Source organism: Engraulis encrasicolus, chromosome 11 (assembly GCF_034702125.1).
Source record: "Engraulis encrasicolus isolate BLACKSEA-1 chromosome 11, IST_EnEncr_1.0, whole genome shotgun sequence".
Lineage (NCBI taxonomy): Eukaryota > Metazoa > Chordata > Actinopteri > Clupeiformes > Engraulidae > Engraulis > Engraulis encrasicolus.
The window spans coordinates 34636095-34648594 of record NC_085867.1 but is presented as its reverse complement, the minus strand read 5'-3'; the positions used below and the strand labels follow the sequence as shown (position 1 = coordinate 34648594).

At 45.6% G+C, this 12500-nt stretch overlaps 1 protein-coding gene across 1 annotated transcript in view; it reads left to right on the top strand.

The window, feature by feature from the left end:
* The window catches only part of LOC134457735 (astrotactin-2-like), a 209469-nt gene that overhangs the window by 118275 nt on the left and 78694 nt on the right, over window positions 1-12500 (top strand). The window contains exon 2 of the mRNA XM_063209710.1: window positions 12136-12323. Coding sequence (XP_063065780.1) covers window positions 12136-12323 — 188 coding nt within the window. The remainder of the gene's footprint in view (window positions 1-12135; window positions 12324-12500) is intronic.

The window sequence follows — 12500 nt, the reverse complement described above, 5'->3', positions numbered from 1 at the left end:
AGTAATATCACACTACTGTAGCTGTTGTGAGAGAGAGAGAAAGAGAGAGAGAGAGAGAGAGAGAGAGAGAGAGAGAGAGAGAGAGAGAGAGAGAGAGAGAGAGAGAGAAATAGATAGGGGGGGGGATCACGCTGTGAGCAAGAGAGAGGTGTTTTCTCTCTTCCAGCTGTGACCACCTCCCTTGTTTCTCCTCGCCTTGCTGGATGACTTTGGGTTTCCTGGGTCCCTGCGTTTAACACGCACGCACACGCACACGCACAAGCACACGCACACGCACACACACATGCACACGCACACACACACACACACACAAATGAATGCATACAAGAATGCACACACACACACACACACACACACACACACACACACACACACACACACACACACACACACACACACACACACACACACACTCACACCCACTCACACACACACACACACACACACACACACACACACACACACACACACACACACACACACACTTGTCTTTGAACTGGGACTGCCTCTCCTGCCTGCCTGCCACTTTCTTTATAGAGTCCTACTTTCATAAAACAGCTCATCGTTTATTCATGCAATTAAAAGAAATGCATTTGTATTATTGTTTATAGCCTCGTAAGTAACTGAAGGATTACTTCAGCTCCTTTTGCAATGGGCTGACATCATTCATATTCTTTTGATTGAATCACTGTGTCAGTGCTTGCGGTCTTTGTTTTATTTTAGTTTTGTTTTGTCCAGACGCATGTCTCTTTACGAGTGGCTAGCAAATAAATGGTGGGATTAAGAGGACAATAAATCTGCCGAGGCAGACAGATTCTTCTTCTTCTTCTTCTTCTTCTTCTTCTTCTTCTTCTTCTTCTTCTTCTTCTTCTTCTTCTTCTTCTTCTTCTTCTTCTTCTTCTTCTTCTTCTTCTTCTTCTTCTTCTTCTTCTTCTTCTTCTTCTTCTTCTTCTTCTTCTTCTTCTTCTTCTTCTTCTTCGCTCTCAGACGATAAATTGAATCAGCGAGTGTCCGTGCGATGGCTGCCTGTGCCTTGCTTTGCTCTGCTCTTCTCTGCCCATTTCGTCTGCCGCCTGTCCGTTTATGAGGTGGGAAGATGCTGAAAAAGGACTTTTGTTAAAGGCGTGGGTATGTGGAGTGGAGTAGGCGGCCCCTTGCTCTCTCTCTCTCTCTCTCTCTCTCTCTCTCTCTCTCTCTCGCTATCTCTCTCTCTCTTTTCTGTCTCTCTCTCTCTCTGCATGTCTTTCTCTCTTTTTCTCTCTCTGCGTGTCTCTCTCTCCCTGGATGTCACATGGTCCTTGCATGGGGGTGCACAATTGTGTGTGTGTGTGTGTGTGTGTGTGTGTGTGTGTGTGTGTGTGTGTGTGCGCTTGTGTTTGTGTCTGTGTGCGCTTGTGTTTGTGTCTGTGTGCGTGTATGTGTGTATGCCTGTGTGTGTGTGTGTGTGTGTGTGTGTGTGTGTGTGTGTGTGTGTGTGTGTGTGTGTGTGTGTGTGTGTGTGTGTGTGTGTGGCTGTGCGTGTGTGTGTGTGTGTGCCTGTGTTTGAGTGTACATTCTTGTGTGCATGTGTGTGTGTGTCTGAGCAGAGATCGCTGACTGGAATTGTCCCCCGCACCAGTTCTGATGGCTCAGCGATTATTTTCTCTCTTTATTTTTTTCTTTTTCACAAAAGGACTAGGCAGTCGGAAAATGAATCCATAAGATTTCAGTTCGGACTGACTGTGCTCTTGCTCATTAAACAAGAAAGTGGCATAATCTTTCAGCAGTGATCTAAGGCTGCAAAGGCACACAGTCACTTGATCAAGATCAAACACCAGCCATTTTGCTTCACTAGTGCCGTTCTTTACTCTAATTGCACTTTAGGCAGTGGACCTTAAACAGCTTTAAAACCTTTAAGTTGACCTAACAAAAGGTATACAAATGCAACACCATGCTGGCAGTGTGTAACCACAAAGACTGTGTTTGCACGCATGGGGTGCCGACAAGGGAGGACAAAGTGGACAGTTGTCCCGGGCCCAAGGAGAGATGGGGCCCAGAATTGGTTCCTCATTACATTGCAACAATTGGGTAGGGGGCCCTTTCAGATGACTTTGTCCCGGGCCTGACCAAAGCTGTCAGCGGCCCTTTTTGCACGTAATGGCATTTAATTGTGTTCTGTTTTAGTTTTGTCGCTAGACAAGTGTTGTGGTTCTTGGTCAACTGCAAAAACCTCTAAATCACTTTGCTGACTGGTTACCTGCCATATTAAGTGGTAAGCAAAGTAAAGCTACACGTTTCTCTTGGTTTTTTTCCCTGTTTGGTTATCGTAGGAGAAAAAAGAATGTAGAAAAGGACAAAATTGTGCAGCGCTAGCAAGCATCTGTTTTTAGCCATATTAGGACGGGACTAGTTTAATGGGAGGACCTAGGGTAAAGTAATAATAACCGAGATATTTAATCCCGTCTGACCGCGCCAGTCCGGTAAAGATAGCGAAGTATGTCGGGTGAACTTCCCCGCGTGTTTTATCTCCTGTAAAGCGGTCCGGAAGAATTACCCTTGGTGATACTACTCCTGTCCGAATGCGGCCCTATGTAAAGATGTCTGGTTAACCGCACGAAATGCACAATATATCCAATTTCTCCGGGCTTGCAAACATTGCAGCCTTGTAGTAAACCGTTAGTTTTGTTTTAGGGAGTTGTTCCAAGCTGAGTTCGTTGTCAAAATCAGACAGCATGGTCAAACGCACATGAAAGGACACGCATGCAGAGGCATTAGAATTTTGTTTTAGATTTTGATGGGTTAGTAAACCAACGGGCAATTATTAGAAGTGCTCCACGGGACCAAATGCCTCCATGGATGCGCAATAATGTGCTCAAAATTCAGTAATATATTGTGGAGTAGGCATGCAGATGACGACAAGTGCAGTCACAACGGTGCATGATGAGTAGGCTAACCCCTCCTCATTTCTGTTCATTTACTTTCTGTTCTTTTACCAACGCCCTGAGATAAAAAAACACATTTCCCCATGTCCATACATAAAACTAGTCCCGTCGGAATAAGGCTTTTAATGGTGATATTTTGGGCTTGCCTTTCAGCTTACTGTTATCATGGTCTTGTGTCTTTATCTGAGTATATGGTTTTGGCTTGGGGCTTTATCAGTTGAGGTGGTTGCACACATGTTTTTGCTCAATAGCGTTATAGCCATCCTCTGAAATTAGCATTGACTGAATGGCGACCACGGGCTCTCTTTTTTTCATGTTCCTCAAGGATGTATTCCTTTGTGCTCTTTCTTTCTGCATTTCTTTATTATCCCACTTTATTCAATCTATCTGCTTTCTGCTCTTCATCTCCTGGATGTCACTCACTTCATCATTTTCCCGCTTATTCTCCTTTTGCCTTTCTCCCACACTGTCTATTACCAACCTCATCTGTCTTCAAATTATCCACTTCTTTGTGCTGCTGGTATGCACTCTGTAACTACAACCACTTGTGTGAAGGTCTTATGCGTTTTTGGAGTTTGCATCCCTGTGTTTAGCTCAATGTGTGTGTTCAAGTGTGTGTGTGTGTGTGTGTGTGTGTGTGTGTGTGTGTGTGTGTGTGTGTGTGTGTGTGTGTGTGTGTGTGTGTGTGTGTGTGTGTGTGTGTGTGTGTGTGTGTGTGTGTGTGTGTGTGTGTGTGTGTGTGTGTGTGTGTGTGTGGCATTTGTGGATCAGAGTGCTGCAGCAGCTTTCCTCCCTTTGCATTGATACGGCTGTCTTCTGTGGCTGATTGATCACGGCACCGTGATGCATGTTCATCGTGCTTGTGGCTTGTGTGTGTGTGTGTGTGTGTGTGTGTGTGTGTGTGTGTGTGTGTGTGTGTGTGTGTGTGTGTGTGTGTGTGTGTGTGTGGTGTGTGTGTGTGTGTTAGTGTGTGTGTGTGTGTGTGTGTGTGTGTGTGTGTGTGTGTGTGTCTGTGTGTCTGTGTGTGTGTGTGTGCGTGTGTGTGCGTGTTTGTGTGCGCGTGTGCGTGCTTGCTCATCGCTTTATTCACTTTGATATGGATTTTCTTAACAGACCTACAGCTCCACTTTATCTGTCTCAGGGATGACAATCAAATATATCTGTCTTTCTGTGTGTGTCTGTGTTTCTGTGTGTGTGTGTGTGTGTGTGTGTGTGTGTGTGTGTGTGTGTGTGTGTGTGTGTGTGTGTGTGTGTGTGTGTGTGTGTGTGTGTGTGTGTGTGTGTGTGTGCGTGCGTGCGTGTGTGTGTGAATGATTGCATTAATGCCTATGTTTCTGACTTCATATGGGCCTGTGAATGCATGTCATTTCTTCTTATGTGAATTATATTCCTCCCTCATCCTCCTCCATGACTGACTGAGGTACCCTGAGTATAATGGTACCGTCCTGCCGCACTGCTACCTTGGGGTGCCATTGTGGTCTGCCCCCTTGCACGGGTGAGGCATAAATGTCTCTATGAAAATGGTAGTTTGAGTTTCCCAGTTGGGCTTTCTCTTGTGGAAGTTATCACTCATCATATTATTTGTCATATTCCAAGTCAGTACCGTATTAAAGCGATACCTCACCATTTCTGAAAATAAACTCATTTTACACCTCCCCTTGAATTAAATATAATAAATGTTAATAACAAATAAACAAATAAATATAATAAATCTTCCCGCTGGACCGCCACCCATTCTCCTGGTCTTGTGATGTTACGTCTAGTTCCAAGCTAGCAGTTGTAATTGAATCATATGGTACCAGCTAGCTTGTGAGCTTATACCATACGTATGGAATAGCGGACGACGAGGTGTCCCGATATCAAGGGAAATAATGGACGAGGCGGAGCGTTCTAAACAGCCCGACGGCGCAGCCGAAGGGCTGTTCGCTTCGCCAAGTCCATTTTCCCTTGATATCGGGACACCTCGAAGGCCGCTATTCCGCTTATCACCCGGTTACCAGCATTTAAGTATTAATTTATTAATATGTTGATGTAAGGCTTCGTGAAAAAGTAGATTCACCACTGCGCTTTGTACGTTGCCATGGGCACCACTTCCTAATCTACTGAGACGCGCCTCTATCGGAGGCATGTAAGGACGCCCGCAGAATGTTGGTGACTTGACAACCAAATGCGATAGAATTGACGACTGGGTTTTTGACTTGACAACCAGATGCTATAGAATTAGTAAAGCGGTCTTGACTAGACAACCAGATGCGATAGAACTAACGACGCGGTCTTGACTAGACAACCAGATGCGATAGAACTAGTAACGGCACTTCGCCAGAAAGTTAGAGAAGAAGCAACTTGGACGCCCGCACGCCCGCATGACATCATAGGTGTCCTGCTACCGGGGAATAAAGGACACCTGCTCAGCCAATCAGAAGACGTTGCGTCTGCTCACTGGGTGATAAGATTCCATTAAGTATGCTAGCTTGGAGGTTGAATCTGTGCTGCCAGACTCAGGAAACATCTAGAAGTACAGGAGAGAAACGCAACTAATTTATTTAACTCAAGGTGAAAAGGGGGTAAGGGTGTAAAATCATCTTATTTCCAGAAATGGTGCAGTATCACATTAAGACCTTAAGCTGATTCTGACGAAACGAGGGCAAAAACGTCAGAGCCGTCTCACCAAACCATTGGCATTAGCTTAGCACAGACGTGCTAACAGGTGTTGCATTAAAACCATGGAGGATACCTGTCTGGCGTCAGCTGCAGGGCCACTTTTGACACCTTTGAGCATTGGGGAGGGTAATGGGGTCTGTGTAATGGTAAAAAGGTGAAAAACACTTTTTTCCAGTCGGAGGAAGGCATGTTATTTCACCTGCAGGAGGTGAGACACTGAACTCAGCATGCTGTCTGCAATCATCATCAGTTATAGAGTAAAAAAGTTAGGAAAAATAATGCAGTTAGAAAGACAGAAAGAAAGAAAGAGAGAAAGAATGAAAGAAAGAAAGAGAGAAAGACAGGAAGAAAGAAAGAAGTAAGCACAGACCGAAGGAAATGAAGAAAGACTTTTTTTTCAGATTTATGTTCCTCACAGAACTTAGCTGACACTTTCATTTTTATTCAAAGCGACTTACAGTTATTATTTGTCAGGGTATTGGTTACAGTCCCTGGAGCAATGTGGTTAGGTGCCTTGCTCAAGTGTAGGGAGAGGTCAGGGGGGATTCAAATCTGCAATCCCCAGATTGAAAGACCAACTCTCTAACCACTAGGCCAGTGTTTCCCAATCTTTTTTGTCTCACGTACCCCCTAAACCTCTTAGTTGTGCCATGAGTACCCCCTAATTCATTTTCTATATCGCTTTCTCTGTCCTGATGTGACTGCTCCATACATTTGTTATAATAATATAACATTTCCAAGTACCCCCTGCAGTGTGCTCACGTACCCCTAGTGGTACACGTATCCCTGGTTGGGAAACACTGCGCTAGGCCACAGCTGCCCTGATACTATTTTCCTCAAGCAAAAAAACTGAAAGCCTGTCAAAAGGACTTGAAAAAAACTTACAAAGGCTAAGGTACAAAAAGATTGCCTTTATATTTCAAAGAAACTTGCCTTTCCCCTTTCTAGTTCAAAGGGTCCAAGTTGGACTTGAAATGTGTTCGAATCGAAAAGTGTGCTGTAGCTCTCAGTTCACCAAGTGCTGTCTAGGTCAGACAAATAGCCCTGCTTCATTTTGCATGCCTTTGAGAAAAGGAGTTGAGTCTGTAGACACAGTAATGATTGAATGGCAAGCGAAAAGTGCTTTGATCAAAAATCCCAATGCGGAATGTCTCTCGAGTTGTACAGTGTTCCCTATTTCGTAGCTTAGGCTCATTTAGTGTGCTGTGCTCAGTCCTTTCCAGCCAGTGTTCTTTTCAATGTTCTCCTCTTTCATTATTTGCTGCTTGATCCTCTTCATTTGTTTGTGTGTGTGTGTGTGTGTGTGTGTGTGTGTGTGTGTGTGTGTGTGTGTGTGTGTGTGTGTGTGTGTGTGTGTGTGTGTGTGTGTGTGTGTGTGTGTGCGTGCGTGCGTGTTTGTGTGCATGCACGCTTGCGTGCATATGTGCATGCATGTTTGTGCGTGCATGCGTGCATGCATGCGTGCGTGTGTGTCTGTATCTGTGTGTTGCGTGTCTCTGTATAGTTTGTGTGTGAGAGGTTGCTTGTGTCCTTGGTGTTGGATTCAATGAGATGAGTTCAGCACAGTCAAAGGTATTTCACGTTAATAATACATCTTGCGCTGGAATGCTCACTCCAACTAGCCTATATCTTCCCTTCTCTTCTTCTTTTTTGCCCATTATCTCTCTCGCCTTTCTTGTTCTCCATACCTATACCAGAGAGAGTAGAGAGAGAGAGGTTCCATTGGCCCATTGTTTCCGGGTTCAATTATTGCAAGGGGGAGGGGGGGGATTCCCCTTTAGGCAGACCTAGGCAGACCTAAGGACTGTTCTATTCAATACTAGGAGTATTATGACACACCCCTTTAGGCAGACCGGAACCTGGTCATGTTAGGTGCCCATAGCAACCTATTACATTGGCATATCTCTATATAATTAAAGAATCTCTGCCTATACTGTATATGGGAAAGACGTGTAGAAGACATGTAGGTCAGGTCAAAAGTGGCGGATGGATGACGAATCATGCTTTCCGTGTCTACAGCATTTGTGGGTAGAAGTTGCACGTTTCATTTGGTAAGACTCAAGATTGTACAGGCCTAATGTAAAGGAAAACACCTTTTGTGGACACCCTGCGTACAGCTTGGCGCAGAATGGAACCGATGATTCTGCAGGCATGAGTAGCTACGTACATATGTGTTTTGAACTCAGATTGAATATGGGATGTCTACTCTTATTTATTACGTGGGCTTAACTCAGTATTTCCCTGTCAATTTGTCTTTCATGCTGAGTTCAGCGCAGCGCAGCGGAGTGAAGGTTATGTTAATCATTCAGTGCCGAGCTCTGTCTTGCTCTTGCTCATTTTTGTTTGTTGCTTTCTTGTTTGCTCTTTCTGACTTCTGATTTTTGAATCTTTCTATCATGGTGTGTGTGTGTGTGTGTGTGTGTGTGTGTGTGTGTGTGTGTGTGTGTGTGTGTGTGTGTGTGTGTGTGTGTGTGTGTGTGTGTGTGTGTGTGTGTGTGTGTGTGTGGTAAAGAGAGAGGTGTGTGTGTGTGAGAGAGAGAGGGAGAGAGAGAGAGAGAGAGTGAGAGAGAGAGAGTAAAGTAAGGTTTGAAAACATGCAATGACTCATCCCTCCCATGGCAAGTGTCTTTGTGCTGTGTGTGTCTCCCATTGTGTACAGCTGGTCGTAGGGCTTACTGGCTTTGTTGCACAAGTCAGGGTCGTTAGTAGACTCATGAAAAAAAGAAAGAAATGAAGGAAGTGAAGGAGAAAGAAAAGGATTAAGAAAAAAAAACGTAAGGGGAAAAAAGTAAACTTTAGCACTTTAGCAGCGGCCACAAAGCCACACGCGGTGAGCAGCCTGCAGGGAAAGTGAATTGAGCCCAGCGTGATGTCTCCTATGCAGTGTCTCCTATGGCGCATGGATGGGAGCATATGGAAGAATGGACAATGTGAGCGGAAGCAGAATAGACAGGCTGCCCCATCGATTTGGGGTGGTGGTGGAGGGGGGTGCAGATGGGTCAGATGTCCCGGGCCCAGGGGAAGGAAGGGCCCAGAAATGGAACCCCCAGTACATTGTGAATACTGGAGTGGGGGTCCTTTCAGGTGATTGTGTCGCTGGCCCTGATCAAAGCTAGTATCCGTGGTCTTTTAGGCAGGCCTACGAAGACTGGGGAAATGGGTTGCTTTTCTTTCCTTGTGTGACTAGAGAGGAAGGAAGTATCTGGAGGAGAAAGGGAGGAGGATAGAGAGGGAGGAGGCAAAGGAGGCTAAGTCATTCCTGCAGAGGGAGTGGTTGACGTCATGAGGAAAAGAATACAGGCTCGATGGGAATGCACGCCAGATGCACTTGATGCACCACTGTTGACATCTGCTGTTATTCAGGAGAGATTCATTCATTCATTCATTCATTTATTTATTCATTCATTCCATTACATTACATTACATTACATTATTACATTACATTACATTACATTGCACTTAGCTGACACTTTCATTTATTCAAAGCGACTTACAGTTAATATTCTTCAAGGTATTGGTTACAGTCCCTGGAGCAATGTGGGGCTAGGTGCCTTGCTCAAGGGCACTTCAGCCATGGATTGAGATGTAGGGAGAGGTCAGGGGCGAATCGGACCTGCAACCCCCAGATTAAAAGACCAACTCTCTAACCACTAGGCCACTGCTGCCCATCATTCATTCATTCATCCATCCATTCATTCATCCATTCATTTACATTGTGTCCTTCTAATATCAGTATTGGGCCTCCACAAATGAGTGATGCAGCAGGAGGGGAAGGAAGGAGGGCAGCAAGAGACGAGTAAGTGGATGAGGAGAGGAGGCAGAGGAGGAGTAGGAAGAGGAGGTGGATGAGTGAGGAAATGGAGCAGTTGAGAGGAGGAAGACCAGCAGGAGATGGAGAAGGGAGAAGAGAGATGATGCTGCGTGAATGGGGGATACAGAGGAGGGAGAGAAAGACGAAGAGGAGGATGAATGGGGAGGGGAAAGAGGTGGAATAGGAAGTGGAATAGGAGGTGGTGGAAGATGAGGAGCTGGATTAGGAGTAGGAAGAGGAGGTAGATGAATGAGGAGACAGAGGACGGAGAGGAAGACGAGGAAGAGGAACTAGGAGGGAAAAGAAGATGAAGAGAAAGTGAAAGATGAAAAGGAGGAGGAGGTGGGAAATGAGAGTGAAGGGAGTGAGGAAGAAGAAGATGAGGACAAAGGAGGAGGGAAAGAGGAGAACGAGAAAGAAGATGAAGAGGAGGAGGAGGTGGAGGGTAGGGAGTAGGTAAAGGAGGGAAGTGAAAAAAAGTGAAAAAGATCTCTATATATATGTGTCCCCTATCTCAGAAGAGGAGGAGTAGTGAGGAGGGACAAGATGAAGACACAGTGGAAGAGGAGGAGGAAGAGGGTGGGTAAGTGGAGGGTAGCGAGTTGGTAAAGGCAGGACACACAAAATACCTCCCTACATCTCCGGTCTGACGTCTGTATTTTGATGTGTTACTTCATCCGTCTGGCTGTCGGAGTCATGTCATCTTTTATCAGAAATCATTGAACATGACAGACGGATGCCTTCAGACGGATCCCTGCCTCCCTCCCTCTCCTCCCTCTCCTCCCTTCGTTCCTTACATCATTCGTTCGTTCGCTCGCTTATTCGCTCACTGGCTCACTTTCTCGTGTTGTTGATACCGACTGCTGCGTTTGATTCCGCTAGTTCTCCCTCCCGACCCTAGAAGGACTCGATAGCACACCTGAATACTAATCCTGATATCACATGTGACTCGACTCACACACATCCTGCTGTCTCATGGCCCTCACACATCCAGCTGTGGTTTTACTGCAGGAAAAGTATGTGTGTGTGTGTGTGTGTGTGTGTGTGTGTGTGTGTGTGTGTGTGTGTGTGTGTGTGTGTGTGTGTGTGTGTGTGTGTGTGTGTGTGTGTGTGTGTGTACATGGTGAAAAATATCAAGTCTATTGGAGCATGTGTGTGTGTGGGTATGTGTGTGTGTCTGTGTGTGTGTGTGTGTGTGTACATGGTGAAAAATATTATGTCTACTCTATGATCTATGTCTACCCTCTCAGTATTTTCCAAGAAAAATAATCGTACAAATGCATTTTGCAGACATTTCATGTGGAATACAACGCATGCATTGGAGAGGAACACTGTGAGAAACAAGGAAACAAGAACTTCAAGGAAACAAGCAAGTTCTTTTTCGTTCGATTCACTCGTCATCTCTATAAGAGATGACTCGTTCATCTCACTCAAAGAACCGGGGACTTATTACAAGTCCTATTGGTCTAGGTCGTCAGTCAATGAGTGACTCCCATAGAGATGACTCGTTCATCTCACTCAAAGAACCTGGGATTTATTACAAGTCCTATTGATTTATACCCATAAGACATAGACATTTGCCAGGTTGATTCACAGGTGTGGAGTTGCATGACGGGAGACATTTATAAATGTTGTTGTGCAAAAGGCAGGGTTAGAGCAGCGTGGAAGGGGGCGTCATTTCCCTACACACTTTACGCTGCAAAGTGGATAATTTAAATAATTTACTTCTTTCGTGTTGCTATAAGCCAAGGGATTAGGGACGGCAGCAAGCAAACTTGTGGAAATGTAATTTTGTTATTATATTATATATGTCTTGCTCTGTGTGTAGGCAGAATTGCTGATGTAATATTCCCTCACTGCCTACCTTGATGTACATCACCCCCACCATATGTATACACACACACGTGCACACGCACACACACGCACACGCAAGCACACGCACACGCAAGCACACGCACACGCACACGCACACGCACACGCACACACACACACACACTGCATGTGGCTGACTGAAAATACGTAGACCTCTTTCTTGGGTGTCGGCCTACACGTTGCGCTGCTGATGCAATGGGCTCTCAATGCTTACACAGCTGTACATCACCTTCGCTGCATGTGGCCACATACAAATAGACTGACTGAGGCGATGCCTTTGACCCAGTCTAAACAAACTGCTGCAAGGCGCTCTCTGTAGATTGTCTTTGCATTGCCTGAGCTTGACAGTGTGTGTGTGTGCGTGTGCGTGTGCGTGTGTGCGTGTGCGTGTGCGTGTGCGTGTGTGTGTGTGTATGTGTGTGTGCGTGTGTGTGTGTGTGTGTGTGTGTGTGCATGCGCATGTGCGTATATGTGTGTGTGCGAAAAGAAATGAACAAAACTGTCTGTATTGTCTATGCTAGTTTAATTTGCAGAGATGACAGGGACAGGAGCGGACATCATCTACCAAACAAAATAACTAAACTGTTAAGCTACCGAATGTATAAATTCCGCAAGCTTCAGTACTGTATGTTTGCGTTTCATTTGGGGAGATGTCAGGGACCAAAGCTAATGGAGTTTATATGTGTGTGTATAAAAAAAATCAAATAAAACTAAAGTACGTATTTGTTTAATTTGCAAAGATGTCAGGGACCTGTGTGTGTCTGTGTGTGCATGCTTGCAGATGGGCGTGCATACATGTGTGTGTGTGTGTGTGTGTGTATGAAAAAAATTAAACTTAACAGTCTGTATGTTTGTTTGTCTCATTTGCAGAGATGTCGGGGACGGGAGCGGACATCTCGCAGGTGCACTGGAAGCAGCAGTGGCTTGAGAACGGCACCCTGTTCTTCCACGTGTCCATGAGCAGCTCGGAGCAGCTGTCCCAGCCCACGCAGCCCAGCCCCAAGGAGCCCCCCAGCACCATCCACGAACACATGCACCTCCTGCACATCTCTGTTATGGTGAGTCTCTAAGGCACACACACACACACACACACGCACACACGCACGCGCGCGCACACACACACACACACACACACACACACACACACACACACACACACACACACACACACACACACAAGGACGAGCATGCACACAAACACACACGCGCACACACACGGACAAGCATGCACACAC